Genomic DNA, 20,971 nt, shown 5'->3' with positions numbered 1-20,971 from the left:
CATGTCTTGCTCCCAAAGTTCTTTCACTAGGGCAGCTTTCTAGGAAGGTGACTAAACGAGGAGTTTGAGGACTAAATCCTCCAGAGCCTCCTGAGAGGTGTCATCAGCCCCACTCAGGAGCTGGAATGGAAGCCACTGCTCCAAGCTGGCACTGCCATGGAGCTGGAGCATGGTTTCCCCAGGCAGAGCATAGGCAGAACACACTGGTGGTGCTGAAGAAAATAAAATTAATAAAAAGCTGCTGCTGCCCACCCTGAGCAATGCCAGGGAAGCCCTGGTGGCTGTGCTGTCCCACAGGCTGGTGCTCAGCTGGATCACAGGATCATGGAATGGCCTGGGGTGGAAGGGACCTTAAAGCCCATCCAGTCCCTGCCCATGGCAGGGACAGGGACACCTCCCACTGTCCCAGGCTGTTCCAGCCTGGCCTTGGGCACTGCCAGGGATCCAGGGGCAGCCACAGCTGCTCTGGGCACCCTGTGCCAGGGCCTGCCCACCCTGCCAGGGAACAATTCCTGATTCCCAAGATCCCATCCAGCCCTGCCCTGTGGCAGTGGGAGCCATTCCCTGTGTCCTGTCCCTCCATCCTTGTCCCCAGTCCCTCTCCATCTTTCCTGTCAGCCCCTCCAGGCACTGCAAGGCCACAGTGAGGTCACCCAGAGCCTTCTCCAGGCTGAGCAATCCCAGCTCTCCCAGCCTTTCCTCCCAGCAGAGCTGCTCTGATCACCTGGGGCTCCTCTGGGCTCTCTGCAGCAGCTCCAGGTCCTTGTGCTGTTGTCCCCAGGGCTGGGGCAGCTCTGCAGGTGGGGCCTCACCTGAGCACAGGGGCACAATCCCCCCTCCCTGCTGCCCACGCTGGGGGATCAGCCCAGGTTACACAGATATCCTTACCTTATCTGTAGCTGTGTTCATTCCTATAAAACAGATCTGTGGTGCTCAGGCTGGAGTTAAAATTGCCTGGATAAAGTTTCCCACTTGATACTTGCTTAGAAGTGAATTGTTTATGAAGAGCCAGCAAATGTGGTTGTTTATACCCACAGTTACCCCAGGCTGCTGAAAGGAAACGTGAGCTTTCCTGGCTCAGCCCAGAGAGGCACGTAGGAGGAACACAGAAATACAAATTACATGCAAACATTGGATGTGTTCCTTGTTTCCTAAACAGCAGCCAGCAGCAGGAGGGCTCCTGTTCACTCTGTGTCTAGGGAAAGCAGCTCTTCCTGGGGTGATGCTTTAACTGATGGCAGAAAGCTTGGAAGGAGACAGACACCATCAATCAGGAGGCAATTTCAGGGCATGCAGTCAGTTCTCCTTCAGCAGGGAGCTCTCCAGCATTCCCTTGAATTCCAATTCTGGCGTGTGCCATTTATAAAAGAAAGCAGATGGGAGTGGACAGCTCAGAGCTCCCGGGTTAGGACACGACAGAACACTGGGAATTAACTACAGGTAAAGTAAACCCACATATGTGGGGTCAGCCACTTGGTGTGGATGGTTCTCACAGCTCAGACTTTAAAATAAGCAGCAGTTTTGTTCAGCTGGAGTCTCAGAATCCAGCCCTTGTTAATGTATCCAAGCTACTGGAAATCAGGGATTGACATCTTGTAGCACATCAGGTTGTAAAGCTGAAGGTGTCAGCCTTGTATGGTGAGAGAGAATTTGGAAGCTGATGAATTCTGAGCTCTCAACTCCCAAATGCTCTTGGGTTTCCAGTGAATTCTCTAAACCCCACTGGGTATTGCTGAAATGTACATTATGCAGCAGCTCTGAGCTATATTTTGTCTGCTGCCTGTAAAATCAGCTGTGTTGTTTTGCTTGGCCTGTTTTTCTTGGGCTGGCTCTGACATTCTGCTAGGGCAGGAGGAAGACTTCCACAGGGAGCTTCCCTGAGCTGTCAGAGAGTGTTTGTGCTGCTTTATCTCCTTCTTGCTGAGAGCCTCCCTCAGCAGGGAGCAGCTTCTGGAGTCTGCTGGGTGAAAACCCTCAAGCTGTTACACAGAGAGGTGAAACAAAGAGATGCTGCAGGGCTGGAGCCCCTCTGCTGTGGAGCCAGGCTGGGAGAGCTGGGGGTGCTCACCTGGAGAGGAGAAGGGTCCAGGGAGAGCTCAGAGCCCCTGCAGGGCCTGAAGGGGCTCCAGGAGAGCTGGAGAGGGACTGGGGACAAGGGCTGGAGGGACAGGACACAGGGAATGGCTTCAAAGTGGAAAAGGAGATTTGGGTGGGATTTTGGGAATCAGGAATTGTTCCCTGGCAGGGTGGGCAGGCCCTGGCACAGGGTGCCCAGAGCAGCTGTGGCTGCCCCTGGATCCCTGGCAGTGCCCAAGGCCAGGCTGGACACTGGGGCTGGAGCAGCCTGGGACAGTGGGAGGTGTCCCTGCCATGGCAGGAGGAGGATTATATGACCTTTAACATCCCCTTCCCAACCAAACAATTCTGAATTTCTGTGAATAAAACCTTACAGCTGAGGACCTCAGCCTTTTGTGGAGGAGGAGAATGGTGGGAGATGAAGCAGGAGGGAGTTTCTGATTTGGGGGTGATGTTGGGGTGTCTGGGAGTGTTTCCTTAGCTCTGAGGACTCTGCAGTGTCTGGGTGTGTTTGGAGCAGGCTGTATGAAGGTGATTGGCCCTGCCCAGCTGCAGGGTTGTAATCTCACCAGGTTTGTTCACCCCAAAGTTGCACATTTAGCTCCAGGCTCTACTCGGTGGCCCTGTGCAGCTTCACCAGGCACTGCTCTGTCATTAATGACTCAGAGTTTCCCTCTGGCAGCATCTCACAGCTTCCTGATCAGCCCTGTGCTGTGTCCTCCTGTCCTGATAATACAGTTGCCTGGAAATGAGGATTCCTGTGCTTGGAAATTGTGCAACCCATCCTCAGAGGCTGCTAAAACTGGTTTTGTGGTGGCTTGCTTCATTGTGGGACAGCTTTAAGTTGGGCTGGGTGTTGCAGCAGCTAAAGCAATTGAGAGGTTTCCTGCACTGAGTTCAAAGGTTGGGGTTGGTTGGACATTGGCTCCAGTACAGCGATTTCCAGGGATTCAGCACTCCCAAAATGGTGTCTGTGTATTTAACAGCTCTGTGGAGGGGAGAGGGAGAGGGAGAGGGGAGGGAAAGGGAGAGGAGAGGGAAGGGAGAGGAGAGGAGAGGAGAGGAGAGGAGAGGAGAGGAGAGGAGAGGAGAGGAGAGGAGAGGAGAGGAGAGGAGAGGAGAGGAGAGGAGAGGAGAGGAGAGGAGAGGAGAGGAGAGGAGAGGAGAGGAGAGGAGAGGAGAGGAGAGGAGAGGAGAGGAGAGGCGAGGCGAGAGGGAAAGAGAGTTGCAGCAAGAGGGGAGGAGAGGTGCAGCCAGAGGGGAGGAGGAGAGTAGAGGTGCAGTAAGAGGGAGGGCAAGCAGAACACCTCAGTTCCCTTGGGATTCTGGGTGCCTCCAGTTATGTGAAATGGAAGGTTTGAGGAATAAAGGGCGCAAGTGACAAAAAGATGGTCAGGAGCTGAAAACACCTCCAGAGAGGCTGTGGAACCTCTGTCCTTGGAGGTGTCCAGATGCTGGTAGAAGGACCCTGAGCAACCTGATCTGATTGCAGAGTTGGGTGTAACTTGGTCCTGCTCCCATGGGGAGCTGGCATCCCAACATTTCTGCACAATGCCCTCGATGTAAATCCCTTGGGGCCTTCATGTGGTCCCTGCTGATGGGATCCACTGTCGTTCATAACCAAGAAAAGCCGAACAGGAGCGGGGAATGGAGTGGGAGCAGTTCCAAGCCCATCACGTTGTGTCTGGTCCTGGTTTCCCTGCATCCTCATCCCTCAGGGATAACTTGTGCTGTGCTCTCTGCTCTCCCCAGGGCCAGGACTGAAGACTCCTGAAGCAAGAACAATCGAGTACCTGGAGGAGGTGGCCATTGGCTTTGCCAGGGGTCTGGCCAACAAGACCGTGTCTGCCAAGAGGTCCAGAGGGCTCGTGCAGAGTAAGTCAGCATGGACAAATCCATGGGACAGCAGTGAGTGTAACCCAGCTGGGCTTCTCCAGGATGTGTTCGTGCTCCTGCTTAATTCCATTTCAAACCCAAGTTATTTCATGTTGGACTCACCTCATGGGAAATGTGATAAACATTGCCCTGCAGATCCAGGCTTTGGCAGAGCTGAGGATGCTGGAAGGGAGCCAGGCCCTAAAGCGTGAGAGCAGGTACCTCCAGGGACTGCTCATCTGCAAAGTTTTAGTGTCAAGTTCAGTACCAAGCTCATAAACTCAGGTGGGAAGAGGTACATGGGACTGCTCCGTGCTGATCCTCCACAGCACAGCCCAGAAATGGGGATATCTCTGTGGGAATTGTGCTTCCCAGGGCTCAGTCTGTCACCAGTTGTGTTAGGAGGACACTTCACCCTCAGTGAGACTTGTCCACGCAGTGATCCATGGAAAGCCTCTGAAACCCTGCTGCCTGTGCCTGGGTTGCAGGTGCACATTTCTAGTGCAGATATTCACATTTGTGTTCCCTCTGCAGTCCGTCCTGGCAGGGTGGCTGTGCAGCAGCACCGTGCTGACCCCTGTTCTGTCCCACCCTGCAGAGCTAACAGACTATGCCATGGCTCTTCCCTTCGTGAGGCAGCAAGTTTACAAGACAGTGGAGAGCAAAGTCCAAAAGCAAACCAAAGGGCTGTACCCTGCTCCTCTGAAGATCATCGAGGTAACCCCCCTGCGAGGTGGGAGGAGCTGTGGGATAATGTGGGACAGGCAGAGGGAAGGTGATCCTTCCTCTGAGTCAAGCCAACATCCTGATCCTCGCAGAGATCAGTCCTGGGGAGGGCTGGCTGTGGGGTAGAATTCAGAACCACTGCCCAAAATATGATCACCAGTTTATGGTACTGGTACCTGTGAGGGGTGGAGCAGGAATCCCAAGGGAGGGAAGGCTTAGCTGGAATATTTTGTCCATGAGACTTTCAGCTGCAGTTTTCCCAGGTTTTCCATGCAGTCTCTGAAGAGTGCAGGAGGCCTGTTTGACACCATAAAAATAGAAGTTGCTATAATTTTCACAGCACTAACCAGGTAATACTTTATTAGTTCCCTCTGTTACACAGACATCCTGTTACAGACACTCTGTGAATTAATCCTTATTGCAGAATGACTTTTCACTGCTGAAGTTATTGCCAAGACTGCTCTAAAACCTGTGCAGGATTTGGAAAGTGACATTACAGGAGCACAGTTCCTCAAACCACAGGGAATGGCTAAAAATGAACCTGGTGGTAAACTCCTCACCTATCCTGTGCTAGAAGGACAGAGTGACACAGCTCTGCCAAGAGCAGCAGGGATAGGACTCAGGGAGTCTGAAATGTGCCCTGAATGTTGGGGAGGGCTCACTGCAGACAACAGAGAATCCTGTTACAGTGTGTCTTTACTGCTTTTGGATTAGGTCGTAAAGACTGGTCTGGATCAGGGGAATGATGCTGGATACCTCATTGAAGCCCAGGTAAGGAGAGGAGATCGTGGCAGGGATCAGGCCCTGTGTGGATCTGTGTTTACCCACACAAAGGGTTCATCACAGCCTGCTGCTTATCCCATTCCTCTCCCTGTCACAGGCAGGACACCCTCCCCTACCCCAGGCTGCTCCAAGCCCCATCCAGCCTGGCCTTGGGCACTCCCAGGGCTGGGCAGCCTCAGCACTCCCAGGCAGGGCCCCTGTGGGTGATTGATGCTGCTCCTGGATCAGGGAGCAGAGCTGAGGTTCCACATCCTCCTCTGGGAGCTGGCTGTAGATACTGCTCCTCCTGGATCAGGGAGCAGAGCTGGGGTTCCACATCCTCCTCTGGGAGCTGGCTGTAGATGCTGCTCCTCCTGGATCAGGGAGCAGAGCTGAGGTTCCACATCCTCTGGGAGCTGGCTGTAGATGCTGCTCCTCCTGGATCAGGGAGCAGAGCTGGGGTTCCACATCCTCCTCTGGGAGCTGGCTGTAGATGCTGCTCCTCCTGGATCAGGGAGCAGAGCTGAGGTTCCATATCCTCCTCTGGGAGCTGGCTGTAGATGTCTCATTGTCACTCATCTGACCATGCTGGCACAGGGGCCTCGTGTCCTAAACACCATCCAGTCCTGCTTGAGCTTTGCTGGGACACAGGGAAAACTGGAATAGAGTTTAATTGAGGCTGTAGAACAGACTGTGGTGGGCAGGTCCAGGGCTGGAGCAGACAAGTGTCCTCCCCAGCAGCTTGTGTGGGACCTGTTTATTCCACACACACACACAGTCTTTTTTTCCCTCAACCACCCTCATCCCTCCACTTCTCTGCCATAATAAACAATCTATCCCTAATTATTTTTTCCTCACCGGTCCTGGTTTTGCCACAGTTGTGCTCAAATTTGTTATTTCTGGTGCCACAAAGGCAATTCTGGCTGTGCACAGAGTCACAGGTGTGGTTACCTGGGCACTGCCAGCTCTGCAAGACTGAATGCCCAGCAGCCCCACATTTCCATCTGATTATCTCTGTATTGGGGTCATCCCCAAGGTCATTGCCCCTTAAATGCTGATGAAATCCATGCATCTCCCGCTTCCCTGACATTTGAAACTCCTTTTGCTCCCTTCTGGTGCCAAGGCCTGCTCTGAGCTGGAGCTGTCACCTTCCCAGTGCCCTCCTGGCTGTGCCCCATCCCTGCTGGTTGTGCATTCCACCCACGTTTGGTCTGGTGCTGAATAAAAGCCTTGGGATACTCTGTTCCTTACAGCAAAGAATGAATGGTTTTTTCCCCCAGAACAGCAGCAGGATGGAGATCTTCCCAGAACCCCTGAAGAATAATAAGTGTCAGTGTTGTGGCTTTTTTACTGCCTCCCTCTCTCCCCCCCAGGACAGGAGTTTGCAGATTCTGTTCTAGGCTTTGTTTGGGGTATTTTAACTCACAGGGCAGTGGTGAATGAAGGTACAGCCTGCTCCAAACCACTTCCCTGCTTTTCCTTGGCAGACTTGGCTCCAACAGCCTCTGCTTTGTGTGTGCTTATGCTTTGTGTTCCTCAGAGGATTCATGCTGAGTGCTGGGAGGTTATACAGGCCTTAGATTTTGCTGCCTGTGATTCTCTGAAAATAGGATCAGGCTACTGCTGTCAGAGAGAACTAATCTGTTTGTAAGGATTTTTGTCAAAGCCTGAGGACACAGTACTTCTACCTGGATCTGTGGGAACAGTGCCCCAGTTAATGTGGGATGCATTGAGATACATGAGAAGGGGTCTCATGTCAGGGAAATCCAGCCCTGTCACTGAGGAACTGGAATCAGAGAATCCCAGAATGGTTTGGGTGGGAAGGGACCTCAGAGCCCACCCAGTGCCACCCCTGCCATGGCAGGGACACCTCCCACTGTCCCAGGCTGCTCCAGCCCCAGTGTCCAGCCTGGCCTTGGGCACTGCCAGGGATGCAGGGGCAGCCCCAGCTGCTCTGGGCACCCTGTGCCAGGGCCTGCCCACCTTGCCAGGGAACAATTCCTGCCCAAGATCCCATCCAGCCCTGCCCTGTGGCAGTGGGAGCCATTCCCTGTGTCCTGTCCCTCCATCCTTGTCCCCAGTCCCTCTCCAGCTCGCCTGGAGCCCCTTCAGGCCCTGCAGGGGCTCTGAGCTCTCCCTGGATCCTTCTCCTCTCCAGGTGAGCACCCCCAGCTCTCCCAGCCTGGCTCCACAGCAGAGGGGCTCCAGCCCTGCAGCAGCTCCTCTGGACTCTCCAGCAGCTCCAGGCCCTTGTGCTGTTGGGGAGGAGGAGGTGGTGCAGGGTGGGCTGTGCTGAGCCCAGAGGGTGCCTCTCCTCAGAGGTGACCTGGTCCCTTGTCCCTTTTCTCTGCAGGTTGCTCACCTGTGCAAGTCACACAGTGCCTCTCTCCCTGCTTGCTGTGTTTTTGTTGTGCTGACTCTGAGACACTGTTTAATGCCAACCTCTGCTTCCCCCTGCCCTTTCTTGCAGAGCTTTGGCCAACTCGCAGTGACCAAGGAATCCAAGGCTCTGATGGGGCTCTACCACGGGCAGGTGCACTGCAAGAAGAACAAGTTTGGGTCACCTCAGAAAGAGGTCAAGTAAGTGCCAGCGTGGGATGCCTGAAGGAGCAGTTGGAGCACCTCTGAAAGGCTCCTGGGACTGAGTGGGCTGGAGATGTGTGCATCAGAGCAGAGATTTCCAGCCTCCAGAGGCTGACCCACACAGCCTGGAGGCCTCAGTGCTGTGTGTCCTCGCTCCCGTGGTGCTGGGTGGGTGGCAGGAGCTGTGTGAGCTCAGCTGTGCCCAGTCTGAACGTGTCCCTTGTGCTGCCCTGCAGGACCCTGGCTGTGCTGGGAGCAGGGCTCATGGGAGCCGGCATCGCCCAGGTTTCCGTGGATAAGGGCATCAAGACCATCCTCAAGGACACCACGCAGAAGGGTCTGGACAGAGGCCAGCAGCAGGTCTTCAAGGGGTATGTGAGTTCAGGGGGATTTGTTCTGGTGGCCTTTAGTCACAGTTCTCCTCTGCTGTCAGCATCAGCATCTCCTGGCACTGCTGTTCTGCTGGAGGAGGCACTGGATGTCACAGAAAAGCTTTATTTTAATGTTGTCCCCTGCAGTGTGCTGGGATATTGCTGTGGGATAGGCCCAGTGGCTCAGCCTTAGCTCCTTAGGTAGGCAGAGACCTAAGATTCAGCAGTAAATTTCTAGAGCTAAAGAAGGAGTGATTATGGATACCTAAAGGCCCATGTCAGGGAAGGCATTCCAGGGTTTTCTTCCTGGGTTTCTTTCCATGTTCTCCTGGCTCTGTAGTAGCAGTACTCAGCTTTGTGTCATCAGGCACGTCAGTGACTGACCCTCAGCTGAGCTGTGGCAGCAGGACTCTCCTGTTTCCACGTGGAAAGAGGCTCAGAACACAGAGTGGCAGTCCTGCAGGGTTGGAGATGGAGTTTTGGGTGCCAGCTCTGGGAGGGAGACAGGAGGGATTCCCGTGGTGCACCTCCAGCAGCCTGGCTGGTCCACTGGGGAGCTGTGACAGAGCTGTCCCTCCCTAGGCTGAACAGCAAGGTCAAGAAGAAGAGCCTGACATCGTTTGAGAGGGACTCCATCCTCAGCAACATGTTGGGCCAGCTGGACTACAAGGGCTTTGAGAAGGCAGACATGGTCATCGAGGCCGTGTTCGAGGACATCAACGTCAAACTCAAAGTGCTGAAGGAGGTGGAGGCTGTGAGTATCCAGTCCTGAGCAGCCCCTGGGTGTGGTGGCGGGTCCTGGGCTGTGCTGCTGGGTTTGTCCCCTCCCCTCTGTGCTGCAGTTGGGCTCTTGGTACAAATCAGTTACACCAGGACATGGCTGAGCATCAAGGGCAGCCTTTCTGCCCACTGGGGACATTCCCTGCTCAGTTAGGAATTGGTAGGTGAATGGCACAGTTCTGGCATTCCCTGATTCCTGGGGCTGCTCTGAACATTTGTCTGAGGACATTGATGTGGCAGTGATGTCCTGTGGTATCTCCACAGTCCTTTGCAGTCCCTGCAGTCCTTGCAGTCCTTCCCCTGCTGTCCCTGTGTTCTGTTCAAGGGCACACTGGGGAAAGGGCTGTTCCCTGCAGTGTCTGCTGTGGCTGCAGAGGCCTGGCACAAACAGGGAAGCTCTGGGACTGATATTGCAGACCTGGGGAGAGTTCAGGGCCAGTCAGAGCTGGCTGACTTGAGCTGCTGCATTCCAATTAGTTTGTAATGAGCAAACCCAGTTTGCCTCGTTTGCCAGGGTTCCTTGATCTCCCAGGGCTCTGCATGTCACACTCCAGATCCGACTGCAGATCCTGTGTGCTGACACAGCCCTTTCCACCCCTCCCAGGTGATCCCTGCTCACTCTGTGCTGTCCCCTGTCCCCTCCAGGTGATCCCTGCTCACTCTGTGCTGTCCCTTGTCCCCTGCAGGTGATCCCTGCTCACTGTCCCTTGTCCCCTGCAGGTGATCCCTGCTCACTGTCCCTTGTCCCTTGTCCCCTGCAGGTGATCCCTGCTCACTGTGTGCTGTCCCTTGTCCCCTCCAAGTGATCCCTGCTCACTCTGTGCTGTCCCTTGTCCCCTGCAGGTGATCCCTGCTCACTGTCCCTTGTCCCTTGTCCCCTGCAGGTGATCCCTGCTCACTGTCCCTTGTCCCCTGCAGGTGATCCCTGCTCACTGTCCCTTGTCCCTTGTCCCCTGCAGGTGATCCCTGCTCACTGTCCCTTGTCCCTTGTCCCCTGCAGGTGATCCCTGCTCACTGTCCCTTGTCCCTTGTCCCCTGCAGGTGATCCCTGCTCACTGTCCCTTGTCCCCTGCAGGTGATCCCTGCTCACTGTCCCTTGTCCCTTGTCCCCTGCAGGTGATCCCTGCTCACTCTGTGCTGTCCCTTGTCCCCTGCAGGTGATCCCTGCTCACTGTATCTTTGCCAGTAACACCTCTGCCCTCCCCATCGGCCAGATGGCTGCTGCCAGCAAGAGGCCTGAGAAGGTGAGTGAGTCCCCAGGGCCACGTGCCCTGCACAGAGCTGTCCATGGCCAGGTGGCTTTGCTGCAGAGACCTTCTGCTCCCTCCTCAGGACATGGCACAGCTCATCCTCTGCTCCCAGTGGGAGCTCTGAGCAGAGCCCGTGGTCTGGGGGCAGGTGGGAGGGATTGAAGGTGGATTCATCCCAAGGGTGGTGTTGGTGGCACCCAGCAGAAGCTGTGGGAGGTTGGAGCCAGGTGGGGCTTGGGCTCTGCTCCCAGGGAACAAGGGGCAGGATGAGAAGAAATGGCCTCAAGCTGCTCCAGGGCAGGTTCAGCTTGGATATCAGGAGGAATTTCTTCCTGGGAAGACTAGTCAGACATTAGAAGGGACTGCCCATGGGAGTGCCCATCCCTGGAGGTGTCCAAGGAATTCCTGGATGCTCTGGGATGGTGACAAGGTGGGGATCAGGCACAGCTTGGACCCCAGGATCTTGCAGGGCTTTTCCAGCCTCAGTCCATGTGAGCAGGAGCACTGATTCCTACAGCCCTGAGGCAGCAGTGGAGTGCCCTGCCAGGGGTACCTGTGGTGCCTGTGGGTGTGAGGTGACCTGCTGGAGGTTCCTGTCACCCCGCTGAGTCTCTTCCTCATTTGCTGTGGGACCTCTGTTGCATCCAGATTGCCGACCGAGCCTCATTTGTTCATCCTTGCAAATAACATCCTCCTGCTGTTTAAATTGCCTGTGCAATGGCTCTTATGGGGAAACTCATAGGAAGTCGGCTAACTAATTAGCGCATTTTCTTTAATTAGTTTTGCAGCCTGCAGCTCAGCAAGGTGCCTCTGACTTACACAGGGCTTGGTGCCAAGTGTGGCTGCCAGGAGGCACGAAGGTGACACGCTGATGGCATGGTCACACTCAGCAAGTGAGGAGCAAAGCAGGATAATCTCCACTTAAATGCTGCTCCTGGGGGAGGCTGCACTTCCCTCTGTAATGAGTTTGTGGATAGAAGCCTTCTCATCCTTAAATTCACTTCCTCAGCAGAGACATTCACAGGCAGCACGCAGGAACTCCCTGAGTGTGAGCACAGCAGACAAAGCAGCTGGGTGGGGCTGCCCTGCCATCCAGGTCACACCATGCCCAGCGTTTCCCTGGGGGTGAGCTCAGGGACTCCCAGGCAGATTTGGCTGCCAGGCTGTGAGGTAGTCCTGTAAAAATTGTACCTTAATCCTCTGAGGCAGGAGCTCCTGGGCATGTGCTGTGTCCTTGGGAAAGCCAAGGAGAGAAGGGAGGTGGAGAGCACTCCTGTCACACAGAGTGTGCTCAGGGCCCTGGCAGCCCGTGCTGGCCTTCCCTCTGCACTCAGCTTGCCCAGCTGATCCCTCTGGGAGCCAGAATCCCTCTGAAGCCAGCTCTCCCCTGTGCCAGGTGATTGGGATGCACTACTTCTCCCCTGTGGACAAGATGCAGCTGCTGGAAATCATCACCACAGACAAAACCTCCCAGGACACGGCGGCTTCCGCTGTTGCTATTGGCCTCAAACAGGGCAAAGTGGTCATCGTGGTGAAGGTGAGGGGGCATGCACACAGCAGGGGCTGGGTTTATTTTATTTATCAGATAAAAGGGGTTGTGCACTGTGGGGAGGGTGAAACGTGTCTGTGGACACGCTGGCATTGTCTACTCCTCTGAGAAGTGAAAAGGGAGGTCAGAAAGGGGCAAGTGGCCAGGGGATCCTCACGTGTCCCTCAGAGCAGCCCTGGAAGGCCACCAGGGACAGGTGCACGAGGAGCTGGCACTCCTGCCCCACACAGCTTCCAGGGCATCCCAGACAGAGCAGTCTGGACAGGACTGTCACCACCTCAGCTCCCTGGCAGGCTGCAAGGACAGAGGGTCAGTCAGCAGGAGCCCTGCTCTGCCTGGGTTAAATCCTGAGGGAGAGGGGCAGGAATACATGGAAAGTGGATTTAGATTGGACATCAGGGACGAATTATTCCCTGTGAGGGTGGGGAGGCCCTGGCACAGAGGAGCTGTGGCTGCCCCATTCCTGGAATTGTCCAAGGCCAGGCTGGACAGGGCTTGGAGCAACCTGGGACTGAGGAAGGTGTCCCTGTCTTTTCCCTGATTCCTGAGGTTGCCAGCGATGCTGAGCACGTCTCTCCTGTAGTGCTGGGAAAACTGGCTTGTCAGAAAGTGCTCTGGGCATCTCCAAACACCAGCGGGGGCACGGTGCTGCTTCCCTGAGCCTCATCCCCACCTCAGCTGCCTCCCTGAAGGGCAGTTTGCAGCTCATCTGTTGCTTCCTGACTTTGTGGGGAGCAGCAGAGGTGGAACAGCTGGCTTATGCTGGTTTCCCTTGTGCTGAGCACCTTTCCCTCAGCAGCCTGCTGGGCTGGGTGAAGCAGCAGCCTGCCCTGGACCTGCAGGCACCAGTTCTTATAAAAACACTGGGATGGGAACTCCCAGGGAGCAAGTTCATGGAAGCCTGCAAACACTGCTGAGCTCTACAGGGGAAAAAGAAACCCCAAACCTGTTCTAGCAGTCAGTACCATAGCGTAGGAGATGGGGTTTGGGGTGTCTGAAGTGCAGCCTGGGCTGTGAACCACAGCTCTGGTGCTGCCAGGAGCTCACCTGCCTCCCTCGGCACTGCTTTTCCCCAGGATGGGCCTGGATTCTACACCACCAGGTGCCTGGCGCCGATGCTGTCCGAGGTGGGCCGAGTTCTCCAGGTGAGTGCCCTGTCAGCCACTGAGCATCCCCCCAAAATCATGGAAATCCCTCCTGCTGTGGCTGTGGACAGGAGAGGATGTGGGTCACCAGCCCTGGGTCTTGTGTTTGTCCCCAGCCTGCTCGTGGCCCCTGTTTTTACTCAGTTAATGGGGCTGGGCTCTGCCCCACGCTGGCTTTTCAGGACCTCATCCAGAGATCCCATGGCTTCCCCTGCTCTCCTGCAGGAGGGCATTGACCCGAAGAAAGTGGATGCCATCTCCACGGCCTTCGGCTTCCCGGTGGGAGCGGCCACGCTGATTGATGAGGTGGGCGTGGACGTGGCCACGCACGTGGCCGAGGACCTGGGCAAGGCCTTTGGGCAGCGCTTCGGAGGGGGCAGCATCGACCTCTTCAAGCTCATGGTGCAGAAAGGCTTCCTAGGTGAGCTGCTGAGGGTGCTCAGCTAAAGGGTGTCCCCTCTGCTCCGGGGAAAGCGCCAGCATCCGTCAGCCTCTCCTGCCCCAGGCAAGAGCAGTGGGAGGGCAGCCCTGGGAGTGGCAGGAGTCCTTCCCACAGAAGCAGTGGTGCTGTTGGTCCTTTGCACCTAGAGAAGGCGTTGTGGCCTGGCACAGTGACCCTAATCTTGCCCATGGGCCAGGTGGAGCTGGGTCCCTTCCCTCTGCCCCTGCTGAGGAGCAGATCTATGCTCTGAGGTGCAGAGTGCTCCTGGAGCAGGAACAGCAGTCACAGAACAAGATCCAAGGTGGCAGGAGGAGACAGGACACGTGGCAGGAGCTGACTTGTCTGCTTTGATCCCCGCAGGACGAAAGGCAGGGAAAGGCTTCTATGTGTACCAGGAGGGAGTGAAGAACAGGAGCGTGAATTCCGGCATGGATGAGATCTTGCAAAGGTTCAGGGTGCCAGCAAATCCTGAAGTGTGAGTACCTGTGTGTGTGAGGGAAGGCTGGGGCTGGCTCAGGCCCTGCACAGCTCCCTGTGCTCTGAGCAGCAGCACGAGGTGCAGCAGGTGATGCTGAGGGATGTGGAGCTTGAAGGGCTGGAGCCCCTCTTCTGTGGAGCCAGGCTGGGAGCACCCAGCTGGGGGTGCTCACCTGGAGAGGAGAAGGATCCAGGGAGAGCTCAGAGCCCCTGCAGGGCCTGAAGGGGCTCCAGGAGAGCTGCAGAGGGACTGGGGACAAGGGCTGGAGGGACAGGACACAGGGAATGGCTCCCACTGCCACAGGGCAGGGCTGGATGGGATCTTGGGAATCAGGAATTGTTCCCTGGCAGGGTGGGCAGGCCCTGGCACAGGGTGCCCAGAGCAGCTGGGGCTGCCCCTGGATCCCTGGCAGTGCCCAAGGCCAGGCTGGACACTGGGGCTGGAGCAGCCTGGGACAGTGGGAGGTGTCCCTGCCATGGCAGGGGTGGCACTGGGTGAGCTTTGAGGTCCCTTCCAGCCCCAACCATTCTAGTATTCCATGACATTGCTGAACACAGAGGCTGATCAAGCCTTTAATTATATTCTAAGTCCATCTGGACACAATCCTGAGTGCCACACTCCAGGAAACCCTGCTTGAGCACAGAGGTTGGACTAGAGGATCCCCAGAGGTCCCTTCCAAACTCATCCATTCCATGGTTCTTAGTGCCTGCTCCAGGCTGTGTCACAGAGCTTAACCCTGATCCTCACGTGGATTGGGACCCTCCCAGGGAGGCCACTCGCACCCCTGGCCTGGCTGTGTGTCCCAGCTGTCCCTGCCCAGCCTCACAGGCTGTCCCTGTCCCGCAGCTGCTCGGACGAGGACATCCAGATGCGCCTGGTGACGCGCTTTGTCAACGAGGCCGCCATGTGCCTGCAGGAGGGCATCCTCAGCAACCCCGTGGAGGGCGACATCGGCGCCGTCTTTGGCCTGGGCTTCCCGCCCTGCCTGGGAGGTGAGTGCTTGGGCTGGGCTCTGGCCTCAGAGCTCCCCGTGGGCTGCAGCCGGGTGCCAAGGCAGGAGGGGAGGCCGGCTTTGAGCTGCAGCCTGAGGAAATGGCCCCAGGATACATCAGGGAGGGTGTAGGTTGGATATTTTGAGTAATTCCTTTATGGAAAGGGCTGTCCAGCCCTGGCATGGCTGTGCTTTTAAATCCTGGAGGGATTTTAAAGCCCTGTGGGTGTGGCACTTGGGGATGTGGGTTAGTGGTGGGGAGTGTTTGGACTCAGTAGTCTCAAAGGGCTTTTCCAGCCTTAATAATTCCATGATTCTGGTGCTGTCTCTTGCCACTGCTGCTGGAGTTCACCAAGGGCTCTTGGACCCGAGGTGATGCTTCTGGCACGTGCCTGGTGCTTTCCCTCCTTAGCCAAAGTCAGACTGAGGGAGCAGCCCCAGGGGATTTCTTACAAAGTCCTGGAGGGAGAGGACAATGGGGAGTGGCTTCCCATGGCTAGACAGGATTTTGGGAAGGAATTCTTAGCTGTGAGTGTGGGGAAGCCCTGGTACAGGTTACCCAAGAAGCTGTGGCTGCCCCTGGATCCCTGGAAGCATCCAGGACCAGGTTGAACACGGCTTGGGGCACCCTGGGGTGGTGGAAGGTGTCCCTGCCTGTGGCAGGGGTGAGACTGGATGGGCTTTGAAGTCCCTTCCCATCATGGAAACCATCCATGATTCCATGATTATCCATGTCCCAGCTTGTCCCCAGCACTCAAGTGCCTCTGCCCAGCTCAGGCGAGCAGAGTCCTGCCTTACCCTGCTGAGAGACTGGAGAAGGATGAATGGGACAAAGCCATTGTTTCTGGGTGCTGGGACCCTTCCAGGCACCTTGGTGCTTCTCCTTTCCTGTCCCTGCCGTGTCCCTGTCCCTGCCGTGTCCCTGTCCCTGCCACGTCCCTGTCCTGTCCCCGCAGGTCCCTTCAGGTTCGCCGACTCGTACGGCGCCCGGCAGCTGGTGGACAAGCTGCGCAAGTACGAGGCCGTGTACGGCAGCCAGTTCACGCCGTGCCAGCTCCTGCTGGACCACGCCAACAGCCCCGGCAAGAAGTTCCACCCGTGAGGTGGCCTGGTGACACCCCGACAGCTCCCGCAGCCGGGCCCCGGCTCCCCGCAGCACCCCGTTCTCCGTTAGGTTAATCTCCAAAGCGCCGGGGGAGGGAGGGAAGGAAGGAAGGAAGGAGGGAGGGGGCAGCAGGTTGCCTCATGGCTTGTAGTCATTTCAAGTGCCTTATCAGCCACTGTGTGTTGGGCACGTCCGTCCCGTGCCAGCCTGGGCCTGGGGGCTCCGTGCTGGGGGTGGGAGTTGCTGCTGCCTTCACCTCTGTGCCGTGGCCTCCAGAGCTCCCAGTCTGGCCAGTAGCATCCAGCTTGTGGCTGGAGCCGAGGCCTTGCCTTTCCATAAACATCCACCAAAAATAAAGCCCCATCTCCTGGGTTTGGACTCCTGCTTCTCCCATCTCCCTGAGGGAATGGCTGCAGTTGGGATTGAGTGGTTCAGGCAGTGCCCTGAGGTTCTGTGGTGTGCTGGCTCCCACCGAGGGGCAGGATGGCAGCAGAGCAGGACAAAGCACTGTCACCTCTGCCACCACTCAGGGGCTGTGTGGAGCCTGTGCCACCACTCAGGGGCTGTGAGGAGCCTGTGGCATTACTCAGGGGCTGTGAGGAGCCTGTGGCATCACTCAAGGGCTGTGAGGAGCCTGTGGCATCACTCAGGGGCTGTGAGGAGCCTCTGCCATCACTCAGGGGCTGTGAGGAGCCTGTGCCACCTCTCAGGGGCTGTGAGGAGCCTGTGCCATCACTCAGGGGCTGTGAGGAGCCTGTGGCATTACTCAGGGGCTGTGAAGAGCCTGTGGCATCACTGAGGGGCTGTGAGGAGCCTGTGCCACCTCTCAGGGGCTGTGAGGAGCCTGTGCCATCACTCAGGGGCTGTGAGGAGCCCCCAGCTCCCTCTGCAGTCCGATGCCTTGGGGTCATCCTGGCAGGTGATCCTGGCAGATGGATCCTCCTGTAATTGCAGATCGAGCAGCCAAAGGCCAGCAGGGCCCCCCGTGGGGAGAGCTCAAGTTAAACTAAAAGGCTTTAAATCTCCCAGCACCTGTCACTGGCCTGGCCCCCCCTCCCTGGCTTCCTTTCCAGCTTCCAGCCATTTTCCTGCTCCCTGGCAGGCCTTGGGCCACAAGCTGAGTGCTGCTGCTCTTCGTGTCACCTCTCTCTGTCTTTCAGCCTGAAACTGGGCCAAGACATCATCTCCTCTGCCTGTGCCCAGTGCTGGGGGAGGCGCGGGACTGGTGAGCAGCCTTCAGCCCTCCTGGGGAGCTCAAGGGAGCAGGGCTTGGATGCAGGGATGTGCCTGGGGATCCCTCAGGCCAAGGGGGCTTCACTGCAGGCCCTGGCATCCCCCCAGGAACAGCTCTGACGGCAGCATCTGCCCGTGGAGGGGACGTGAATCCCTTCCCAAGAGATGGGAAAGGTCTGCAAGGAAGGGAGAGACCCCTCAGAGCATCCATCCTCCCCCCGTCCCCTCCTCCCGCAGCAAGGGCCTTCTCCGGGGGCTCATTACTCTCCCGTACATTTATTATGCTAATCCACAAGGATTAAGTTAAACCAGCCGACGCAAAATCCAGCGTTTTCCAGCCCGTTGGGGCCAAAATGACTGTCCAGTGTTAAATCGGGGCGGGGGAGGGCTGGGCAGGGGGGAAGGAGAACCTGCAGCATCGGAGAGGGGCGGGAGCGGGGCCACCCGGAGCGACCCGGGGACACCCACTAGATCTTGGGGCGCCAGCCCTTGATGAACTGCATGATCTTCTTCACCTGGAGCTTGGTGAGGCGGAAATCATCGGCCAGGATCTCCTCGCTGAGCTGCACGAAGATGCTGCCGTCGATGCGCTCGCGGGCGAAGAAGCTCACCACGTCCTCGGAGAGGCCGATGAAGCGCAGGCACTTGGACACCTCCTCCAGCGACAGCGCTGAGAGGTCGGCGGGGGGCAGCCAGGCCGGGCCGTCCCCGCCGGGCCGGGGGGCGGCCGGGGGGGCCGCGGCTTCGCCCCGCGCCGCCGGGGGCACCTCGATCACCCCCTGGGCCAGGTAGAGGCGGGTGACGCCCTCGGCCCCGCGGAGGACGGCCGGGGACAGCGGCGCTGCCCCCCGGATGACGATGCCGTCCCCGTCCAAGGCCTTGGGGGGCCGAGGGGGGGCCGCCGGCTCCTCGGCGGGGGCGAAGGGCTCCGGCGAGGAGGAGGAGGAGGGGGCGGCCGGGGCCGAAGGCGTTTTGGACCACTCGGGACTGTCCGGCCACTCGGCCGGGCCGGCGAAGGGGTTGAGCGCCCCGAAGGGGGCGAAGCGCTTTTGGGGGTGCGGGGGCTTGAGGCGGGGGCAGCTGCGGAAGGGCTTCAGGGGGGGCTCGGCCCCCAGCAGCGGCGTGGAGCAGCCGCTGCCCGCCCCGGCGCCCGGCTCGGGGAGCGCCCAGGGGTCGGGCCAGGAGCTGGGCGCGGGCTGGGCGGGGGGCGGCGGCCGCCCGGGGGGCTCCGCGGCCTTGCAGTCGGCCCAGGTGCAGGGGTAGCAGTACAGCGAGTACGCGTCCGGAGAGGGCGAGGCGCTGCCGCTGCGCGGGGCCGACCTGCCGGGGCGAGACCGTGTCACCATCACCCCCGCGCGGTGCCACCATCATCCCGGCGCGGTGCCACTATCACCCCCGCGCGGTGCCACCATCACCCCGCGCGGTGTCCCCACCCCCGGGCTCCAGGTCCCCCCCCCACCCACCCCGCTGTCCCCGGAGCCACTCACCCGTCGTGGAGCCCCGAGGAGTAGTAGGAGAGGCTGGGGCTGGGCGAGGGCGCGGGCGCCAGCTTCGGGCAGCGCAGGGGGCCCGGGGGGCTGCAGGGGGCCGGGGGGCGGCTGCCCCGGGGCGGCACCGGGGGCGCGTTCAGCAGCCGGCACTCCTCCTTCACCTGCAGCGGGGACAGCGCCGTCAGGGCCGCAGCGGAGCCGGGGATCCCGCGGCCGGAGGGGGTGATGGGGACGCGGGGATAGCTGCTCCTGCCGAGCCACGAAGCTCTGGGGGCAAGGGGGGAGGCTTGTGGCCCTCCTACCCCGTGGTGCGAGGAGACCAAAATATTGGGGTACCTCGCGGTGAAGGGGAGCCTGAAATTTTGGGTGCCCCGTTGTGTATGGAAGCCCAGAGGACCGGGGTACCCCACGGCTGCGGGCAGCGCAGGAGCTGCAGGTGCTCCATGGTGCAGAGAGCCCTGGGGAGCCGGGGGTACCGCGGGACGAGGGTGTCCCCGAGGGTCTGGTGATGGGCAGCCCCGGGGAACTGAGATCTGAACATTTGGGTGCCCAAGCAGAACTGGGGAGGGACCGCAGGGCCAGGGGACAGGGAGGGGCCGGGCTGCCCTGCCATGAGGCTGGCCTCGGCTTGGAGTGTCTGACAGGACCCAGCGGTGCTTTCGCCATCCCCGGGGACGGGGCTCTTACCGCCTCCGATTTGGGTGGCACGGGGGGCGGGGTGTCCCCGCGGGGCTCGTCCCCGGGGCGGCGCGGGGAGCCCAGCGGGGTGACGGCCCCGAAGGACACGAGGTCGGGCCGGCCGCCGGTGCTGCCCAGCTCGCAGCAGCCCTCCGGGCTGGGATTGCTCCACAGCTCCTCGTAGGGAATCTCCAGCGGCTCCTGAGTCCTGAACTCGGGCTCGGCCCAGTCGGGCGTCATGTACTCCCGGTCGGGGTCGGGGCACTCGGGCAGCGGCGGGCGCGGGGTGCCCCCGCCGAGGCCCCGCGGCGCCGGGCAGCGGGCGGGGGTCTCCCGGGGACCCCCGGAGCCGCAGGCACAGAGCGAGAGGCGCTGCAGGGGCTGGCTGAGCTCGTCGCGGCCGCAGGCGGGCAGGCAGAGCCGCAGGCGCCGCGGGCTCGCACATTCCTCCAGGAAGTCCGGCTTGGCCTCCCGCACGGCCCGCGAGTACTCGTCGGGGTTGAAGCGGTCGTGGCAGTACGCGGCGCTGTCCCGCAGCAGCTTCTCCAGCTGCGGGTCCCCGGCCAGCAGCCCCTCGGGCAGCTGGAAGCGCGGCATGTCGGTGAGCAGCAGGAAGTGGAAGGGCACCAGCTCCTCCCGCCGCAGGATGCAGCACAGCACCACCGTCTTGGAGATGATGCTGACCAGCTTGTAGCAGTGGCCCTCGCGGATGGCGTGCAGGTCGTAGGGGTTGCGGGCGGGCCGGCTGGGCACGGCCACGTTCACGGGCAGCCGCACCTTCTCGATGATGCTGCGGATGGTGTGCTCGCCCTCCTGCAGCCGCAGCTCCAGCGGGCTGCGGGTGCTGAAGCGGCCCTTGCACTGGAAGGGCAGGCTCAGGCTCTCGTTGGTGCGGTGGTTCATGCAGATCAGGCACGGCATCTTGCCCTTCACCTGCCGCGCCCCCGCAGCCGGCGCCGCCTTGCCCAGCTTGCGCAGGAGGGTGTTGAAGCGCGACTTCTCCTTCACCGTCTTGGCGCACAGGATCTCCGCCTGCCCCATCAGCGTCAGCTCGTCCCCCGCGTTCAGCGTGAAGTTGTAAACCTCGCTGTCCTCGCTGAACTCCCCCGACACCACCTGCCGGCCACAGCCCCAGGGTGGCACCCGCTGCCCTGCGCCGGGCCCCGACACCCCAACAGTGTCCCTGATGTTCCACCACCATCCCTGACATCCCACCGCCATCCCTGACATCCCACCACCATCCCTGACATCCCACCACCATCCCTGACATCCCACCACCATCCCTGACATCCCACCATCATCCCTGACATCCCACCGCCATCCCTGACATACCACCACCATCCCTGATATCCCACCACTCTCCCTGATGCTCTAGCACCGCTCCCTGCTGTCCCACCGTCCTCTCCTGATATCCCAGCACTGACCCTGCTTTCCCAC

General features: G+C 59.1%; 2 protein-coding genes across 2 annotated transcripts in view; one reads left to right on the top strand and one right to left on the bottom strand.

Annotated features, from left to right (window-relative positions):
• HADHA (hydroxyacyl-CoA dehydrogenase trifunctional multienzyme complex subunit alpha) overlaps positions 1-16,511 on the top strand; it is a 27,412-nt gene extending 10,901 nt beyond the window's left edge. Inside the window, exons 8-20 of the mRNA XM_063422486.1 lie at positions 3,829-3,951; positions 4,550-4,668; positions 5,392-5,448; positions 7,910-8,019; positions 8,259-8,393; positions 8,976-9,147; positions 10,331-10,417; positions 11,820-11,960; positions 13,049-13,117; positions 13,343-13,538; positions 13,920-14,034; positions 14,884-15,029; positions 15,985-16,511. Coding sequence (XP_063278556.1) covers positions 3,829-3,951; positions 4,550-4,668; positions 5,392-5,448; positions 7,910-8,019; positions 8,259-8,393; positions 8,976-9,147; positions 10,331-10,417; positions 11,820-11,960; positions 13,049-13,117; positions 13,343-13,538; positions 13,920-14,034; positions 14,884-15,029; positions 15,985-16,130 — 1,616 coding nt within the window. The 3' untranslated portion in view covers positions 16,131-16,511. The remainder of the gene's footprint in view (positions 1-3,828; positions 3,952-4,549; positions 4,669-5,391; positions 5,449-7,909; positions 8,020-8,258; positions 8,394-8,975; positions 9,148-10,330; positions 10,418-11,819; positions 11,961-13,048; positions 13,118-13,342; positions 13,539-13,919; positions 14,035-14,883; positions 15,030-15,984) is intronic.
• Positions 16,366-20,971, bottom strand: GAREM2 (GRB2 associated regulator of MAPK1 subtype 2). Its single transcript, XM_063422475.1, has 3 exons — positions 19,544-20,971; positions 18,854-19,017; positions 16,366-18,686 (listed from the first exon to the last, which is right to left on the bottom strand). Exons 1-3 carry the CDS (start codon positions 20,873-20,875, stop codon positions 17,834-17,836), a joined length of 2,349 nt encoding a protein of 782 aa, XP_063278545.1. The 5' UTR covers positions 20,876-20,971; the 3' UTR covers positions 16,366-17,833.

This window comes from Prinia subflava, chromosome 2, assembly GCF_021018805.1.
Source record: "Prinia subflava isolate CZ2003 ecotype Zambia chromosome 2, Cam_Psub_1.2, whole genome shotgun sequence".
Lineage (NCBI taxonomy): Eukaryota > Metazoa > Chordata > Aves > Passeriformes > Cisticolidae > Prinia > Prinia subflava.
The sequence above is the reverse complement of the archived record's forward strand: the minus strand, read 5'-3'. Positions and strand labels throughout refer to the sequence as shown.